At 43.0% G+C, this 20,972-nt stretch overlaps 1 protein-coding gene and 1 long non-coding RNA gene across 8 annotated transcripts in view; one reads left to right on the top strand and one right to left on the bottom strand.

Annotated features, from left to right (window-relative positions):
* Positions 1 to 20,972, bottom strand: part of LOC139276085 (syntaxin-binding protein 5-like) — a 671,748-nt gene that overhangs the window by 608,571 nt on the left and 42,205 nt on the right. For all 7 annotated transcript variants that reach the window (XM_070893547.1, XM_070893550.1, XM_070893548.1 and 4 more), the window contains exon 2: positions 11,211 to 11,308. In XM_070893547.1, coding sequence (XP_070749648.1) covers positions 11,211 to 11,308 — 98 coding nt within the window. The remainder of the gene's footprint in view (positions 1 to 11,210; positions 11,309 to 20,972) is intronic.
* LOC139276086 (uncharacterized) overlaps positions 1 to 20,972 on the top strand; it is a 116,498-nt gene that overhangs the window by 53,517 nt on the left and 42,009 nt on the right. The gene's annotated exons all lie outside the window — the stretch shown is intronic.

Below are 20,972 nucleotides of genomic sequence, written 5' to 3'. Positions count from 1 at the left end.
ACAGTGGTCCTCCCCTTTAACTGAAGGGGATGGATGCTGACGCCATCAGCGATGGCCGTTCCGAACCGCCCGCACTTCCGCCTCTCTCCCGACACTAACAGCGCTCCGACCGGAACCAAAAAACAAAGTCCTAAATTTCTCCAGATTGTCCGCCCCATGCATTAGGACGGACGTCACACTTTAAAAGCGGTAGGTGCGACCCATTTCGGATGGAGGGCAATTTCAGCCCCTCATTCTTTTATCAAATGTGTAAAATCTTGCAATTGTCTGCATTGAATTTCATATACCATTATTTTGTTCATTTGGATTTTTTTTCTGTCCTTTTATAGATCCTTAATTGTCACGTTTGTCACCTTCAGCTTAGTATTACAGGCAACTCTTGATTATCTGGGGCCCTCGGGGATCGGGCTATTCCGGGTAAACGATTTTGCCGCTAGGGCGAGTGCACGTACTTGCCGAGAATGTTTGGGTCCCAAATTTATACAGTACTTTGATGCTTTTCTGCTTCTATGCACTCCAGGATGGGATTGTCCACCTATTCATTTTAATATAAAGTGAAGAGACCCATGTTATACTGTGTCTACTTGTTCTTAAAATGGCCAGTCTAAAGGCTTCAACCGCTGGAGGTCAAATGAGACGCGGCTTTACTTACCCCCGAGGTGGCACCCTCAGTGATATACCAGACTGCGCAAGAGCACATTCACCAAGATCAGAAAACGGAAAGACGGCAGGAAAGGGAGGAAGAGTTGATAAATCTTTTGCCCCTCTGAACTTACTTCCAGGGTGATGATCTGCACAGTGCCCTAAAAGAGCGGGGTTGGGAGCAATGCCTTCGCTCTGATAACGTGAGGATGGGTCGCAGTATGAGTGGGACAGTCTGTCCCGGTCCAAGTTAATTTGATTGCTCTACAAGGATTCCTTTAAGGTCAAGACAGCATTAAACTTTATTATAAAATAAAGCCCTTCCTCTATGTGTAGTGATAATGCTGTGTGTCAGCGCAGGACTGTGTGGGGTGGGTTTAATGGTCGTGTGCAGCTGTACACGGAACAGAATCACAGTTTTTAAAAGTGCCGTTGCAGCGGGTTCTCCATTAGATCATTGTACAGATAATCAAGAGATGCCTGTATTTGCATTTTGTGAAGACGGGACTTCGTCTTCAGATGAGGGCTGCAATTGCAGAGGCTCATATTTGCTTAGTATCACAAATTTGATTCATATTTCTAACAACATGAACAAAGGAAAATGGCACCTGCTATGCCTGGTTAAGTTAATAACTTACAATGACTTGGTTCAGTGCAAAGTTTGGGAACAATAAACATCATGATTCAAATGGAATACAGGTTTGATCTCCCAAATCCGGAGGTCTCGGGACCGAGGCCGTTCCAGATTTTGGGTATTTTCGGATTTCGCAACATGTTTCCAGCGTCCCGAATCCATAAACGCCCAGGTCGAGGTTCGGGTATTTCCGGATTTCAGAACATATTTCCGATGTCCCAAATTTTGACTTTTGGCGCATCCGTATTCTGGGGGAAAAAAAACGGCAGAGAAAAACCTGCGTTGCTGCCCCAAAAACAGTGGTAGTTATGAAGACCTGCAAAAAAGATAAGTTAAAGTTTTTATTTTTTAATTTTTTTGTCAGCGATGCAATAGTTAATTGTCTTGTGAATGTTGTGTGTTTTTTATAGTGTTTTCCCCCGCTCCCAAGGTCTCTCTCACAGCGGTAGTCGACCTTGGGCTAAAGTTGGCGAGGATCGCGGCGTGCAACGCTGATTTTTACCACTGGGCCTTTAAAAAATAGGACGAGTGGTATTTTTGGCGAAAAATTCTGAAAAAATACCGCTATCACCAAAAAATGAATTTCTAGCCCATAGTCTACTTTCAGGGTACCCTGGTAAACATTAGTTCTGTCAGCATGCAAATGGAAATCACTAGTGCTATTTTTGGCAGTCTATTGATTGCAATTCAGAGTTACAGTATTTACAGATATTTTTCCACTTGCTATCTTTTGTGTAAGTTACTGATAAAACCATTCACTGGGTTTATGTCTGCTGCATATTGTTTGAACTATCATACGGCATCTTTGACTATATTGCAAAATAATCAGAAATGCTTCTCTTGAGAACTTCATGCTTTGTGCGAATGACAAGTGCAGTGGATGAAATGAGTCAGTGGCAAAAGAATTAGAATTGTGTTGATGTATAACTGGTGAACTGATCATCTAAGTAGGTGAAATATAAGTTATACAGCAATAGCTGGATCCTAAATAGCCTCTGTGCGCCCTTTAAAAAATGTCCGGATTTCGGAACATTTTATAGATTTTGGACGACCCCTCCACAGATCAGTGCGATGTCCGGATTTCGGAACGTTCCGGATTTTGGAGGACGAACCTGTACAACAATGCAAGGCCAATAAAATAAAAGTAAAAGAAAACGTACCTTTGATCTGAAATGTTGTTTTGTAATAGTTACATTTTCAAAATAGAACAATACACATCATCACAAATTGCTATATTCTGCAATAAGTAGTGTTTGCTATCACGTGAGTTATCAGTTGCTATTATATTGGCATTTTAATTCAGAAACAAAGCACAGAATTTTGCCTCCGTGATGCACCAACCAGTAGCAGTAAACTTCTGATTAATGTTATCATATAAATGGATCATACTGTTTCATCTCTGCTTCTGGAGTTGCTTGTGTCACTCATTTATACAACCATCCTAGACCATTCCTAAGATTGACTATTACACACCACTGGGATTTATTAGGAAGCAATTTTTGGACCATGACTAAAGTACCCTTCACCTTGAGGCTGTTTACATTTAAGGGCCATTCAGGTCAAAATGATGTCAGAAATACATCTTAACGCTTGTCAGCAGCATAAACCATCGTTATTTGTGTTTTCTCACTGCATCATTATAGAAAGTCAGATTGTACAGGGAGCAAAATACTGATCTGGAAAGCTGTCTAAACTTTTTAATTCGCCACTTCTAATTTACCAACAAGAATCCTTATCAAATGCCTTTTGAAATTCCACACAGACTGCATTTCCCTCAGCAATACTATTCGTTATTTTCTCAAAGATCTCTTAAATTTGTCAGACAAGCCTTGCCTCGTACAAAGGCAAAAGAAAAGGAAAACTGCAAATGCTGTAAATCTGAAATACAAACGGAAAATTCTGTTTCCCCTCTGACATTGTAAGATGCATACTATTAAGGGACGGTGCCTTTTTCACTGAGCTCCACCAATTTTTTCAGTAATACTTTAGTTATCCAATTCAATTGCTCCACCTCCTCTTGCACCCTTTCATTTTCACTTTTGCACTCTTCTGTGAAAAACGAGGCAATTTACTCATTTAGTATCTCCGCTATTCCTTTGTCTTTCATAAGATTTCCGTTTCTTTCTCTAATTGGCCTTATTTTATAAAATTTTTTTTAAACTTTTCAGTTGTTTATAAAACCCTTTACCAATTCCCTCATTAGCTCCTAGTCTTTCTTCACATCCTTTCTTGGCCTCACTAATCTTTTTTGCTTTGCCTCTATTATCTTTAGTACTATTAGCCCTAGATTTGTCATATGTCTATTTTTAAGTTTAATAATTTTCTTGCAATTTTTCTTTTTTATAAATTCTTGATAATTCGATGTCTGATAATTCTGACATGATGGAGGTAGTCCACTATTGTTAACAGGTTTTCCATTCTGACACTTTTTATAGAAAGCAGCTAATACAGTGCTCTAAATATTATATTGGCAGAATATCCAAGGAATCTACTTTCCAAATTCAACTCCATTTATCAGTGCTTAAATTTATAATAGCAATAGCCATAATAATTATGACCATGGATTTTATACAATTGCTTAGATCCTGGTGGGTCATCCTCTGTACTGAACAAAAATGAACGTATAGACAGAAGCTGCAAGTAGTCACTGCGCAAATACACAAAAGACATGATGAAGAATCAAACTATCCAACATTGCTGCTTTCATGTTGAGCTTTGCAGAAAGTAAACCAATTTATTTTTCAATATGACAGCACAAACACTCAAAACATCTAACATCTTGACTTAGAATATGCAAAACATCTAGAAATTATCCAAACCCTGGTTAACTATTTCCAAGGAAAAGAACACCCAAAATAGCCAACAAAATCTATGGAATAGGTGAGTTCCACCCAAAGATATGTTAAAGTAATGCCCAAGCTTAGTGGATCCACCTGTCTGACAGCAGATGCTAGTAATACAGGAGGAGTGTATCAGCGCTTTTGGGGTATGAGTTGATGCTTTGCATGAGTATTCCATACATGTCCAGCGGATTGGTCTACACCCCTGGTGTCTATCTGCCATTTTCTGCCATGCTCCCGGAACACTGGAGCCTACGCGGCTTTACCAGTTTTTCCACGCTTCCCTCCCACTCTGCTATTACCATTCATACATTCTCTGGGTCATGTATATATTTTTTATTACTCTAAATTATCTCATTATTGCCTCCTTTTGTCTTATCTGTTATCACATCTGGTATTTAATCATCTCCTGTCCACTAACTAATCAGTTTACAGATCATTCTTTTCTTTTTCTCCCCACCCACCACTTTACCTTTGCTCTATTCCTCATTATAAGCTGCTCATCTATAATATCTTCCAATTCTGACTAAGGGTCATAGACCTGAAATATTGGCCTCCATATTAACGCTGAGACAGGTTCTGAGTTGGGAGCGGGGTGAACGATAGCAGGGAGCAAACGCACAAGATCGTGGGAACATCTGATTTGAACAGAAATGCCTCTTATTTTAATTCCAGGTTTCGTGTCTCCATCACGCATGTTCAAGCGTGATGCGGGAAAGGCACAGGCTCCACCCCCGGCCTAGTGCTGAATTAGCCTGATCGCACACAAGGCTGTTACTTGGCCCAGTGAATGAATAACTGAAACGTTGAGCAGCATTGTGATTAGCTGGTGTAGCATTGGTCACCACTTCTTCCTCCTCCTCTCCATTGGAATTCTCATCAGATGCAGAGAGCTGAGCGGCTTGTTCCTCCTGCACCTTTAGTCCTGGCTGCTGCGCTCTGTTGTGTAGAACGCAATACACGACGATTATGCTGGAGATCCTCGCTGGTGAGTACTGAAGGGTACCTCAAGACCTGTCCAGGCACCTGAAGAGCAACTTGAGCACGCCAATGGCTTGCTCAATGACATATCTGGTAGAAAATATGGCTCACATTGTAGTGCTCCTGGTGTTCATCGGTGGGGTTCCTCAGAGGTGTCTCAGCCAGGTCTGAAGGGGATATCCTTTGTTACCTGCCAGTTTGCTACATGCATTCCAGCCATTTTAGTTTGAAGAGCCAGGCTAAATTTATACTATGCACAGATTCTTTCATACAAATATATTTTCTCACCTATCTTCACGAGATTGAGATGAAACAATTTTATGCAAATTGAATAATTATTAGAGGATTATTTTTTGAATAAAAACATAGCTGTACACATCTAGTGCAAGATTTTTGTTTAGGCTGGCTTCAGGTCCAAACGGGTCGGGGATGTTGGACTGCCGTAGTATGAAAGCATCATGGCTCCCAGGGAATCTGACACAGGTCCACATGAAACTTTTCTTGTGGTTGCAGACCAGTTGAACATTGATCTCTTGCGCTGATCTGCAGGCGCTCAGATTGCCATGTGTGTAACAGTAGATGGCACCCTACACCTGTGGGAAGCCAGCCAGAGACGTGAATCCCAGTGTCCACTCAATCTGGCTATTGTATCACAGGGAAAGTTTACATACCTCCCAGCCCTGGCAAACAATCCATTAGTTACCTGTCTTATGCATTTATTTGTAGTCAACTGCAAGACACTCGGTATGTCTCCGGTAGAGCCCTGAAGGAACTAGAGGGAACAAATATTGAGGGTGGTGGTGGCTTTCACAGCCACTGGTAATGCACCGAGACTCTCTCCTGCCCATCGTGAGGTGGTTAATATCGTGCCCAGTGACCCTACTATCCTTTCTCCACACATGATGCTTAACCTGCTGCATGTTTCTAGAATTTTCTGTTTTTATTATAGGAATAAAGTACCTTTTTAAAAAAAAAATAGGTTTTATATCACCCCACATACTAAATCTGGAATTAATTCTATTTGCAAGTAGGATCTTCTTAACTCTGTGCCACTCGTGAATTATTTAGCCCACCTCATTCAAGGGATAAATTCCAGAATGAATAGCTTGAGAGGAGTATCCTATTAAACAGAACTCTGAAATAAATAATTCTCTGTCATTTTCAATAAAACTGTGAATTATTAAACATATTTTTCTTGACTGCCTCAACATTGCATTTCAAACCACTTATGCTCACATTTGTTGTAAACCTGGTCATTGATCAACATTTCTGATCCTCCCCCCAGCCAATACATAGAAACATAGAAAATAGGTGCAGGAGTAGGTCATTCGGCCCTTCGAGCCTGTACCACCATTTAATAAGATCATGGCTGATCATTCTTTCAGTACCCCTTTCCTGCTTTCTCTCCATACCCCTTGATCCCCTTAACTATAAGAGCCATATCTAACTCCCTCTTGAATATATCCAGTGAACTGGCATCAACAACTCTCTGTGGCAGGGAATTCCACAGGTTAATAACTCTCTGAGTGAAGAAGTGTCTCCTCATCAGTCCTAAATGGCCTACCCCTTATCCTAAGACTATGTCCCCTGGTTCTGGACTTCCCCAATATCGGGAACATTCTTCCCGCATCGAACCTGTCCAGTCCCGTCAGAATCTTATATGTTTCTATGAGATCCCCTCTTATCCTCCTAAACTCCAGTGAATAAAGGCCCAGTTGATCCAGTCTCTCCTCATATGACAGCCCAGCCATCCCTGGAATCAGTCTGGTGAACCTTCGCTGCACTCCCTCAATAGCAAGAACGTCCTTCCTCAGACTCGGAAGCCAAAACTGTACACAATATTCCAGGTGAGGCCTCACTAAGGCCCTGTACAACTACAATAAGACCATCCTGCTTCTATATTCAAATCCCCTAGCTATGAAGGCCAACATACCATTTGCCTTCGTTACCGCCTGCTGTACCTGCGTGCCCACTTTCAGTGACTGATGAACCATGACAACCAGGTCTCGTTGCACCTCCCCTTTTCCTAGTCTGCCGCCATTCAGATAATATTCTGCCTTCGTGTTTTTGCCCCTGAAATGGATAATCTCACATTTATCCACATTATACTGCATCTGCCATGCATTTGCCCACTCACCTAACCTGTCCAAGTCACCCTGCATCCTCTTAGCGTCCTCCTCACAGCTCACACCGTCACCCAGTTTAGGGTCATCTGCAAACTTGGAGATATTACACTCTATTCCTTCATCCAAATCGTTATTGTATATTGTAAAGAGCAGGGGTCCCAGCACTGAGCCCTGCGGCACTCCACTAGTCACTGCATGCCATTCTGAAAAGTACCCGTTTATCCCGACTATCTGCTTCCTGTCTGCCAACCAGTTCCCTATCCACATCAGTATATTACCCCCAATATCATGTGCTTTGATTTTGCACAACAATCTCTTGTGCGGGACCTTGTCAAAAGCCTTCTGAAAGTCCAAATACACCACATCCTCTGGTTGTCCCTTGTCCACTCTGCTAGTTACATCCGCAAAAAATTCCAGAAGATTCGTCAAGCATGATTTCCCTTTCATAAATCCATGCTGACTTGGTCCGATCCTGTCACCACTTTCCAAATGCGCTACTATTTCGTCCTTCATGATCGATTCCAACATTTTCCCCACTACTGACGTCAAGCTAACCAGTCTATAATTACCTGTCTTCTCTCTCCCTCCTTTTTAAAAAGTGGTGTTACATTAGCTACCCTCCAGTCCATGGGAACTGATCCAGAGTCGATAAACTGTTGGAAAATGATCACCAATGCATCCACTATTTCTAGGGCCACTTCCTTGAGCACTCTGGGATGCAGACCATCAGGCCTTCAATCCCATCAATTTCCCGAACAAAATTTCCCGCCTAATAAGGATATCCTTCAGTTCCTCCTTCTCACTAGACCCACTGTCCCCGAGTATCTTCGGAAGATTATTTGTATCTTCCTTAGTGAAGACAGAACCGAAGTATTGGTTCAATTGGTCTGCCATTTCTTTGTTCCCCATTATAATTTCACCTGAATCCAACTGCAAGGGACCTACGTTTGTCTTTACTAATCTTTTTCTCTTCACATATTTGTAGAAGCTTTTGCAGTCCGTTTTTATATTCCTTGCAAGCTTCCTCTCGTACTCTATTTTCCCCCTCTTAATTAAACCCTTAGTCCTCCTCTGTTGAATTCTAAATTTCTCCCAGTCCTCAGATTTGCTGCTTTTTCTAGCCAATTTATATGCCTCTTCCTTGGCTTTAATACTATCCTTAATTTCCTTTGTTAGCCATGGTTGAGCCACCTTCCCAGTTTTATTTTTACTCCAGACAGGGATGTACATTTGCTGAAGTTCATCCATGTGATCTTTAAATGTTTGCCATTGCTTTTCGACCGTCAACCCTTTGAGTATCGTTTGCCAGTCTATTCTAGCAAATTCACGCCTCAAACCATCGAAGTTACCTTTCCTTAAGTTCAGGACCCTAGTTTCCGAATTAACTTTGTCACTCTCCATCTTAATAAGGAATTCTACCATATTATGGTCACTATTCCCCAAGGGGCCTCGCACAACAAGATTGCTAATTAGTCTGTTCTCATTACACATCACCCATTCTAGGATGGCCAGCTCCCTAGTTGGTTCCTCGACATATTGGTCCAGAAAACCATCCCTAATACACTCCAGGAAATCCTCCTCCACCGCATTGCTACCAGTTAGGTTAGCCCAATCAATAAGTCGCCCATGATTACTGCTGTACCTTTATTGCACACATCCCTTATTTCTTGTTTGATGCTGTCCCCAACCTCACTACTACTATTTGGTGGTCTATACACAATACCCACTAGTGTTTTCTGCCCTTTGGAATTCCGCAGCTCCACCCATACCGATTCCACATCATCCAGGCTAATGTCCTTCCTTACAATTGCATTGATTTCCTCTTTAACCAGCAATGCCACCCCGCCTCCTTTTCCTTTCTGTCTATCCTTCCTAAATGCTGAATACCCTTGGATGTTGAGTTCCAACCTTGGTCACCCTGGAGCCATGTCTCCGTGATGCCAATCACATTGTACCTGTTAACTGCTATCTGTGCAGTTAATTCATCCACCTTATTCCGAATACTCCTCGCATTGAGGCACAGAGCCTTCAGGCTTGTTTTTTTAAAACACACTTTGCCCCTTTAGAATTTTGCTGTAATGTGGCCCTTTTTGTTTTTTGCCTTGGGTTTCTCTGCCCTCCACTTTTACTATTCTCCTTTCTATATTTTGCTTCTGCCTCCTTTTTATTTCCCTCTGTCTCCCTGCATTGGTTCCCATTCCCCTGCCAAATTAGTTTAACTCCTCCCCAACAGCACTAGCAAACACTCCCCCTAGGACATTGGTTTCGGTCCTGCCCAGGTGCAGATCGTCCGGTTTGTACTGGTCCCAGCTCCCCCAGAACCGGTTCCAATGCCCCAGGAATTTGAATCCCTTCCTTCTGCACCACTCCTCAAGCCACGTATTCATCTTAGCTATCCTGCGATTCCTACTCTGACTAGCACGTGGCACTGGTAGCAATCCTGAGATTACTACTTTTGAGGTCCTACTTTTTAAATTTAGCTCCTAGCTCCCTAAATTCGCTTCGTAGGACCTCATCCCATTTTTTACCTATGTCATTGGTACCTATATGCACCACGAAAACTGGCTGTTCACCCTCCCTTTTCAGAATGTCCTGCACCCGCTCCAAGACATCCTTGACCCTTGCACCAGGGAGGCAACATACCATCCTGGAGTTTCGATTGCAGCCGCAGAAACGCCCATCTATTCCCCTTACAATTGAATCCCCTATCATTATCGCTCTCCCACTCTTTTTCCTGCCCTCCTGTGCAGCAGAGCCAGCCACGGTGCCATGAACTTGGCTGCTGCTGCTCGCCCCTGATGAGTCATCCCCCTCAACAGTACTCAAAGCAGTGTATCTGTTTTGCCTCGGTGTACAAAGGAGACAAAAAGGAGATAAAAAAACCAGCGTAAATATGAAAAAGAAATTCCCCAATATACTAGTTCTCTTCAATAATGTGGCACTTTAATTTAAAAAAATATATATACAATTTGACAATGAATCATTTTTTCTTCTTAAATTGTATTTACTTTTGGTCTAAAGTACAAAAAGAGGCAAAATCTATCTCCCTATTTATTAAGTCTGCCATTTTGTTTTACCATTAGAACGAAGTTTCAGAACATTTCTGTTTTATCGCAATTTGATTCTATTTTTTCAATTATGTGCAGTCACATCAAGATACACTATAAGTGTCGCATGAAAGTCTTAATAAGCCTGGATCATGTTAAGATCACATGAACTTAGGTACCCTATCAGATACATCCCTATTGAATTAAAGAAACAAAAATTTTGCACTAGATGTGTACAACTATATTTTTATTCAAAAAACAATCCTCCAATAATTATTCAATTTGAATAAAATTGTTTCATCCCAATCTCGTGAAAATAGGAGAGAAAATATATTTGTATGAAAGAATCTGTGCCTAGTATATATTTAGTCTGAAAGCTGCAAAGGTTCTTCAAACTTAAAATGGCTGGAATGCATGTAGCAAACTGTACATACAGCAACACCAGAATAAAATGGAAATTGAAAACAATAGCTAGATGGCAATTTCAACCCTATGAGATCATCCTATCAGTTCAGAAAAATGGTAAAAACATTACAGGCAGATTTTCTGACAGAAAACTGAGCAGTTTCTCTTTGTACCATGTGTGTAAATTGATTGCAAACCATAATACCAGCAACAGAAATGGGATAAAAGGAAGCAAATACTCTACCCCTACATTTGCAGCTGCAGCAAAATTAAATTACTTCATTACTTTCCAACACAACCCCTGTCACATAAGCATAACACTGCCAGACTAGACTCATTTGAATAATATTTAAGTATGGAACAAGCTGCAGGTAAAAACACTTACCATAATGAGACGAGGCTGTATATTATCCATGACTGCAGTGCAAACAATCCAAATTCAATGGAGAAGAAAGCAATATGGCCAGGAGATGGGAAGATGCAAGTATCCCCTTCTTGTGAACTAGTTAAAAAAAACATTTGTAAAAAAGGATACATTCGTAGAGCTCCTGTGCGGCACCCAATGGCCAAGATTTTTTGAACTGGATCAAAAGCTAAGGCAGTCGGTTGACAGGGGAAGCCATGACGCACCGTCTGCAAAATAAGAGATGGGAACAAAGGAATCATTAAAAATTGACTTTGTAAACACCTTTCACAAAAGTAAAATTATACATTAAAAAATCTTGGCTGACATAATCCTGCTTTTAAATCTTATGCATTTCCACTTGTTCATTCACGTACATGAAACAAGATAACGGTAGCATAGTGGTTATGTTACTACTTATCCAGAGGCCTGGACAAATGATGCAGAGACACGAGTTCAAATCCCACCATGACAGCTGTGGAATTTAAATTCAGTTAATAAATAAATCTGGAATAAAAAGCTAGCATCAGTAATGTGACCATGTAACTACTTTGTTGTAAAAACCCATTTGGATCACTAATCTCCTTTAGGGAAGGAAATCTGTCATCCTTACCCGGTCTGGCCTATATGTCATTCCAGACCCACCGCAACGTGCTCGACTCTTAACAGCACTCTGAAATAGTCCAGCAAGCCACTCAGTTAAGGGCAATTAGGGACGGGCAATAAATGCAGGCCGTGTCAGCAATGCCCACATCCCAATGAATAAAGAAACATATTGAATCGGTCAAATTTCAATAAATAAACTTAGTATTATATAGTGTTTACAGCAGAAAAACAGATCATTCGGCACAACTGGTCCATGCCTGTGTGTATGCTCCACATTGAGTTTCCTCCCAACCTTCTTTATCTAACCGCATCAACATATTTCTCCCTCATATGTTTATCTAGCTTCCCCTTAAATGCATCACTGCTAGTTGCTTCAACTACTCCTTCTGTGAACTCTACATTCTAACCAGTCTCTGGTAAAGAAGTTTCTCCTGAAATCGCTATTGGATTTATTCGTGACTATCTTATATTTGTGGCGACTAATTCTGGTCTCCCCCACAAGTGGCCACATCTTCTATGTCTACCCTATCAAACCCTTTCATAATCTTAAAGACCTCCATCAGGTCAACCCTCAGTCTTCTCTTTTCTAGCAAAAAGAGCTCCAGCCTGTTCAATTTTAACCAATAGGTATAATCTCTCAGTTCTGGTATCATCCTCCAGTGTCTCTACATCCTTTTTATATTATGGAGTCCTGAACTATTCACAGTACTCCAAGTGTGGTCGAACCAAGGTTCCATACAAGTTTAACATAACTGCTCTGCTTCCTTTCAAATCTATTCCTCTAGAAATGAACTCCAGAGCTTTGTTTGCTTTTTTTGAATGGCCTTTGTATGGCTACTTTTAATGGGCTCAATTTTCCCCACAGCTGTTTTTTGGCGCATTGCCAGAGCTACACCCATTTTCCTAGGCCACAACTGCTCCAAAAATCAATGTGCAAAGTTTTCCCGTTCTATTTTTTTGAAATTGGTGCCGCGCAGCGTATCCTGTAGCCTCGGGGGGTGGAGCCTAATGTCTGCACCGAAAAAATGATGCTGCCCCTTCTGCGCATGCACAAAAAAAAGACATTTTGACGTGATTCCTATGGGCACGCATGCGCTGTACAGCTCCTGGTCTGCAATTGGCCATTTTTAAAGAGCCAATTGTATGTGTGTGTGAGAACTTTGAGCGTGAGAACTTTATCATTGGAAAAATCAGGGCTGCAATACAAGATGCAATGCGGCGCAAGGACCACGAATTTCTCACAGGATGAATTGGAGGCACTAGATACTGTGATTGAGGGCAGATGGCAGGAGCTGGACACCAGCCGAGGTCACATAAAAGTTCCACCCAAAGAAATGAAGAAACGCAGGAACCAACTTGCAGAAGATTACGGTGCAATGGTGACCACCCTGAGGTCTGGGGGCCAGTGCAAAAAGTGGCAAGGACCTTGGTCAAGTAGTTAGTGTAAGTAATATTTTAATTTTTCAATGGAATTGCAATTGTAAATGTGACCATCTGTATATGTCCCATTCAGCAGAAAGACACCCTCTCTAAAAAGTTATATTTTTATCTTTGCAGAGGAAAGTGGCACAGAACAAACGAGAAAGATCTCAAACAGGAGGAGGCCCGGCAAATCTGCACCCACTGATATTTAACATCTATGGCAAGAACTGAAATGTAATGTTTTTCATGTCTCAAGGCTTCAACACAAATATCAAAATCATTGCACAAAAAGTATGCAAATTCCAAATATTTTCATATTTGTTTAGGGTTTGGGAGGTGGGATAGAAGGGAGGGTGAATGGAATACTATAACCATTCCATATATAACACACATTTTTCTATCTCTGTAAATTTTTTCTCAATTTGCAGTAACTAGTCATGATGGGTTTTAGGTCCATTTTCTAACAGGAAGTAGTAACTTTATTTTGCAAGAAAGTATGAAAACAAGCTTTCAAGTTTTCCCATATAACACATACTCAGGTTTCAGGCCCATATTTAAATGTGAAGTAATAAGTCGGAGAAGACATGATCCAGCTTTTGAAATGCTGAGAGAAGTGAACATTGCACGATAGGATTGTGAAATGTTACCAGCACAAAAACAAGTCGCTTAGTTTAATATTCTATTTGACTTGCACTGTGATCCTAGATCTAAACCAAAGAACACGAGTACGATTAAAACACCTCACAAACACTTGAGATTAAAAGGAACCAAGACTCCCCCATACATTACAGAGTAGCGAATATTTGGAACTGGCTTCACCAACGGCAATTATGATGCATCAGTTCACATGTTTCGGGAAAACAGCTAGATGAATATGTGGTGAGAAACAAAGTGCTAGAAAGATGAATACAGTTCATTCTTAATCCAAAGCTCCAACTCAAATGATCTGATCATTCAATTTTTGCACTAAATTCATACATTACTGTTATTTACATTGCTCAGGTCTTCTCTAGTGAATACTTGGAGGAAGTAATCAATCAGTATGTTTATTTGCATCTTTTAAGATGCAATATTAAAACAAATGCCTAATTAAAACTCTTATTTTCATCACTACAGGTTTGACCTCCAAAATCCAGAGTTCCGGAATCCAGAATGTTGTAGAATCCAGACAACGGGCCGATCCATGGCGGGGTCGTCCAGAAACCGGAAAATGTTCCGATATCCAGACTCCCCCGCCTTGGCGAATCGACTTCGCCCGGCCCGACTTCACCCGGCCCGACCTCACCCCGGCCCCCCTCCCTCCCCTTTACCTCGGCTGCCCGACCCCACCTACCTCAGGCCAGACAAGGAACTCCTCCACGGCGGTGGGGCCCCACCCAAACATTTCCTTGGCGACTATACACGCCCGATCAGGTCCTCGGTGGTGGGGCCCTGCCCGGTCACTTCCTCGGCGGTGGGGCCCCGTCTGATCAGGTCCTCGGCGGTGGGGCCCTGCCCAATCACTTCCTCGGCGACGTGGCCCGCCCGATCAGGTCCTCGGCGGTGGGGCCCCGCCCGATCACTTCCTTGGCGAATATCCCGCCCGGTCAATTCCTCGGCGGTGGGGCCCCGCCCGATCAGGTCCTGGGCGATGGTGCCCCGCCCGATCAGGTCCTGGGCAGTGGGGCCCCGCCCGATCAGGTCCTGGGCGATGGTGCCCCGCCCGATCAGGTCCTCGGCGGTGGGGCCCCGCCCGATCAGGTCCTGGGCGGTGGGGCCCCGCCCGATCAGGTCCTCGGCGGTGGGCCCAGCCCGATCAGGTCCTGGGCGGTGGGGCCCCGCCCGATCAGGTCCTGGGCGGTGGGGCCCCGTCCGATCAGGTCCTCGGCGGTGGGCCCCGCCCGATCAGGTCCTCAGCGGTGGGGCCCCGCCCGATCAGGTCTTGGGCGGTGGGCCCCGCCCGATCAGGTCCTCGGGGGTGGGGCCCCGCCCGATCAGGTCCTCGGCGGTGGGGCCCCGCCCGTTCAGGTCCTGGGCGGTGGGCCACGCCCGATCAGGTCCTGGGCGGTGGGGCCCCGCCCGATCAGGTCCTCGGCGGTGGGCCCCGCCCGATCAGGTCCTCGGCGGTGGGGCCCCGCCCGATCAGGTCCTCGGCGGTGGGGCCCCGCCCGATCAGGTCCTCGGCGGTGGGGCCCCGCACGATCAGGTCCTCGGTGGTGGGGCCGTGCTCGACGACCTCATCAACGGGGCCAGTGACCCGAAAAGCTCCTCAGCGAGCACACCACCACCCCCACGCCCGCCCCCCCCCCGCCCCCACCTTTCTGACATTCTAAATCTGGAAATATCCGAACCTGGGCTCGGGTATTTTGGGATTCGTGAGGTCAGAATGACGTTCTGAAGTCCGGAAAAACACGAAAACCGTCTCGGTCTTGGTCCTGAGGTTGCCGGATTCAGGAGGTCGAACCTGTACTATCTACATACCCATTATTCTAGATAAGACACAACAGTATGATATTCTTATTAGAAGTCATGGATTTTAATGGCTTATCTGATTCAATATTATTTATTGCAAACAAGTGAACAGCACTTACAATACTTCTAGTCATAGTAAAGACGACAACCTTAATGTTTATTAATGTTTATTGAACCAAATTTATCATAATCATGCTCTGTGCTCAGTATAGATATCATGACTTGAAAATTGTTTATTTCTTTTCTATATGAAAGATAATGGGGCAATCAGCTTGAAGTAGGAGCATGAAAAATGTTCAACTGACCACATCAAATTTCAGATAGGCAACAGCACCACCAACTTGGATTTATATAGCACCTTTGAATATAGAAAAAAAAACATTGCACATATTTTAAACCAAGCAAAACTGAAGTATAGTTAACCGTAGATAATTCTACAATTAATTTAAAATCAGCAAGAAATGTGGATTTCCTCTATTCTGTGAAATAAAAAAGTAACTATGTTCAGTACTGTATGGACAAAATTTTAATCGATTTTTCCTTAAGAATTGAATGAATAAAGTTTAACAGTATTTTTTCTTTCTAAATCTATTTACATGTTGTCTACAGAATTTTAAAATAACTTTATATTAATACTCCATAAAGTCACACACTGATGATATTGTACAACAACCAAAAGTCTACAGACTGGCCTTCAAACAATGAGAAAGATCAAAACAATTGTACCATGGACCAGTCAGGTTAGCGGTTTTCTGATCTGCCTGATGAGCAAATGAATTCTAGAACCAATTTGCTCTACAAATGCACTCAAGGAAATTGCATTACATAATGCAATATTGTTAAATCACTGGGTGACACTGAAGTTTAGAATTTAGAATAGCCTTGGATATTGTGCTTTCACGTGCATGTTGCAGGTTTAAAGTGAGATTTATGAAGAGCCGGCACTACGGTACCCATTCACGGCTTGTAGATTGTGGATGACATGGCTAATTCAAGGATTAGCTCATCCAAGTCTTGATGGCATTTTCTCCATCACGGGGCCCACTACCCTCCTCCAGGCATTCATTCGACGTAAAGCACCGGTACTTTTTAAAAAGAGGTGGCCAGCTTATGTACCCACCACCTAGCACTGATCAGTCACAGGTGGTTCTGTCTACTATTATGGTAGCAGGTTTTTTTACCTAACCTGACTGATCCTGTTGATCAACACCTGCTTTCATGAGTTCATTGTTCATCCAATTACTGTCATGGTCATTCTTCCACTTCCCCACTTCCTCCAAGAAAAGAGATTGTGGATGCCAAATAATGATCTGTGACCCTACCTAGAATGATTATTAGCTAACTTTGTATTGTCTATGAACTAAAGATGTTTTTCAAGAATAGGACTTGTTCAGAGGAGAAGCAATGTATACACTTCATGAACAGCAAATTGCTATTTATAAAGAATACATATCTGATTTCAAAAGACTTCACTAAATGCTATTGGATAAATGCGTTTATCACAAAAAATAGCATTTTTAATAAGTGTCTAGTTCACCACCTGTAACTTGACTTTAAAAAAACTATATAGAACCATTTACTAGTTTCACTGGTATACAGTAGTCAGTTTCTTCGTAAATTAAATACTTAATATTTAAAAACTTTTAAAAACATGCCAACTACTGCTTAATGCCTTAAAAGAAAGCTTAATCTGAAGGGTTGCAAATGGGCACAATGAGCGGAAGCTCGCCATGCTCATTAATTCAATTTGAGGGCCTGGGCGGAGCTGGCTTCCAACGCGATGTTTTTTTTTAAAACCAGCATAAAACATCGTGGAAACTCGATTTGTGCTGGACATAACTTGCGCTTGAAATTCCTCGATCTTTTATGCTGGTTTGGCCCATTTCAGCCAAAAAACACTATGTTGTTTTAAAAAAAGTCTGCAGCTGTTGTTACATTAGGTATCTTATACAAAAAACATTCCAACAATTAGTCTTCAAATTGCCAGAGACCTCCGATTAAAGTGAAACCAAGCTTTACAGAAATCTGGTGTCAAAGTCTCACATTTATACATGTTTTTATATCCCTTAATATACAAATGCAGCTAATGCATCAGTATGACAGGTAGTAACTTTATCCAAAATGGCATTTCTGAAATAGGAGAAACAATTTATACGTATTGTTTTGGGCTCAAATTCTACAGTAGTTGACAATCAGAGTCTCAGTATGTTTGAGAAGGATACTTACGAGACACAGAGGAAAATTGCGGACGGAGGCTTCCTTCGTACGAACGCCTCCGACCCGAAGAACAGTAGTGGAAAAAATGTTGGAATCAATCATTAAGGTTGAAATAGCAGCCCATTTGGAAAGTAGTGATAGGATAGCATGGATTTATGAAAGGGAAATCATGCTTGACAAATCTTCTGGAATTTTTTGAGGATAAAACTAGTAGAGTGGACAGGGGAGAACCAGTGGATGTGGTGTATTTGGACTTTCAAAAGGCTTTTGACAAGGTCTCACACAAGAGATTGTTGTGCAAAATCAAAGCACATGGTATTGGGGGTAATGTACTGGCGTGGATAGAGAACTGGTTGGCAGACAGGAAGCAGAGAGTCGGGATAAACGGGTCCTTTTCAGAATGGCAGGCAGTGACTAGTGGACTGCTGCAGGGCTCAGTGCTGGGACCCCAGCTCTTTACAATATATATTAATGGAATTGAGTGCAATATCTCCAAGTTTGCAGATGACACTAAACTGGGTGGCAGTGTGAGCTGTGAGGAGGACGCTAAGAGGCTGCAGGGTGACTTGGACAGGTTAGGCGAGTGGGCAAATACATGGCAGATGCAGTATAATGTGGATAAATGTGAGGTTATCCACATTGTGGGCAAAAACACGAAGGCAGAATATTATCTTAATGGCAGCAGATTAGGAAATGGGGAGGTGCAACAAGACCTGGGTGTCATGGTTCATCAGTCACTGAAAGTTGGCATGCAGGTACAGCAGGCGGTGAAGAAGGCAAATGGTATATTGGCCTTCATAGCTAGGGGATTTGAATATAGAAGCAGGGAGGTCTTACTGCAGTTGTACAGGGCCTTAGTGAGGCCTCACTTGGAATATTGTGTTCAGTTTTGGTCTCCTAATCTGAGGAAGGACGTTCTTGCTATTGAGGGAGTGCAGCGAAGGTTCACCAGACTGATTCCAGGGATGGTTGGACTGTCATATGAGGAGAGACTGGATCAACTGGGCCTTTATTCACTGGAGTTTAGAAGGATGAGAGGGGATCTCATAGAAACGTATAAGATTCTGACGGGACTGGACAGGTTAGATGCAGGAAGAATGTTCCCGATGTTGGGGAAGTCCAGAACCAGGGGACATGGTCTTAGGATAAGGGGTAGGCCATTTAGGACTGAGATGAGGAGAAACTTCTTCACTCAGAGAGTTGTTAACCTATGGAATTCCCTGCCACAGAGAGTTGTTGATGCCAGTTCATTGGATATATTCAAGAGGGAGTTAGATATGGCCCTTACGGCTAAGGGGATCAAGGGGTATGGAGAGAAAGCAGGAAAGGGGTACTGAGAGAATGATCAGCCATGATGTTATTGAATGGCGATGCAGGCTCGAAGGGCCGACTCCTGCACCTATTTTCTATGTTTCTATGAAAATACCTGGAGGAACGCAAGATCCTGGTCGGAGGCCTAGATTCGCTGCGCAGCGCATGGGGAGATGTCTTTCAGGTACGTACGTATGCACATGCTGGAGTCACGTGGACCTGGACACCAATCACTATGCAGTATTTGAAACATAGAAATTTACAGCGCAGAAGGCGACCATTTCGGCCCATCGCATCCGTGCCGGCCGACAAAGAGCCGCACGGCCCTTGGTCAGCAGCCCTAAAGGTTACATATAAACCTATGAACAATGGCAGAAAGGCAAAGAGCACCCAGCCCAACCAGTCCGCCCCACACACCTGCGACATCCCTTATACTGCAACATTCTACACGCCACCCCATGTGATCTCCTGGGAAAGGCAAAAACTAGATTAAAAACCCAGGCCAATTTAGGGAGAAAGAAATCTGGGAAAATTCCTCTTCAACCCATCCAGGCGATCGAAACTAGTCCAGGAGATCACGCTGGCCATATTCTATTCCCTGCAGTACTTACCATTATATCTGCGAAGTCCAACAAAAGGTCATCCAGTCTAATCCCAATTACCAGCTCTAGGTCTGTAACCCTGCAGATTAATGCACTTTAAGTGCCCATCCAACCATCTCTTAAAAGTGGTGAGGGTTTCTGCATCCACCACTCTTCCAGTCAACGAGTTTCAGATCCCCACAACCTTGTGCGTAAAGAAGCCCCTCCTCAAATCCCTTCTAAACCTTCTACCAATCACCTTAAAACTATGCCCCCTCATTTTGGACCCCTCTGCCAATGGAAATAGGCCCTTACTATCCACTATGTCCAGGCCCCTCAATATTTTGTACGCCTCAATGAGGTTTCCTCTCAACTTCCTCTGTTCCAATGAGAACAAACACAGCCTATCCAATCTGTCCTCATAACTAACATTCTCCATTCCAGGCAGCATCCTAGTAAATCTCCTCTGCACCCTCTCTAGTGCAATCACGTCCTTCCTATAATACGGCGACCAGAACTGCACGCAGTACTCCAGCTGTGGCCTAACCAAAGTATTATACAATTTAAGCATAACCGCCCTGCTCTTATATTCTATGCCTCGGCTAATAAAGGCAAGCATTCCGTATGCCTTCTTAACCACCTTATCCACCTGGCCTGATACTTTCAGGGATCTGTGGACAAGCACTCCAAGGTCCCTTTGCTCAGCTACACTATTAAGTGGCCTACCACCTAATGTGTATACTCTTTCCTTATTAGCCCCCCCAAAGTGCATCACTTCTCACTTCTCTGAATTAAATTCCATTTGCCACTGCTCTGCCCACCTGACCAGTAGATTGATATCCTCCTGCAGCCCATGACTTTCCTCTTCATTATCAACCACACAGCCAATTTTAGTGTTGTCTGCAAACTTTTTAATCATACTCCCTATATTCAAATCTAAATCGCTGATATATACCGCAAAAAGCAAGGGACCCAGTACTGAGCCCTGTGGAACCCCACTGGAAACATCCTTCCAGTCACAAAAACATCCATCGACCATTACCCTTTGCTTCTTACCTCCAAGTCAATTTGGATCCAATTTGCCACTTTGCCCTGTATCCCATGGGCTTTAACCTTCATGATCAGTCTACCATGTGGGACCTTATCAAAAGCCTTGCTAAAGTCCATATATACTACATCGAATGCACTACCCTCATCGACCCTCTTGGTTACCTCCTCAAAAAATTCAATCAGGTTAGTCAAACACGATCTTCCCTTAACAAATCCGTGCTGACTGTCCCTAATTAATCCTTGTCTTTCAGGATTT

Source organism: Pristiophorus japonicus, chromosome 11, assembly GCF_044704955.1.
Source record: "Pristiophorus japonicus isolate sPriJap1 chromosome 11, sPriJap1.hap1, whole genome shotgun sequence".
In the NCBI taxonomy this organism is placed as follows: Eukaryota; Metazoa; Chordata; class Chondrichthyes; family Pristiophoridae; genus Pristiophorus; species Pristiophorus japonicus.
Note: the sequence above shows the minus strand (reverse complement) of the source record. Positions and strands in the feature narration are given on the sequence as shown.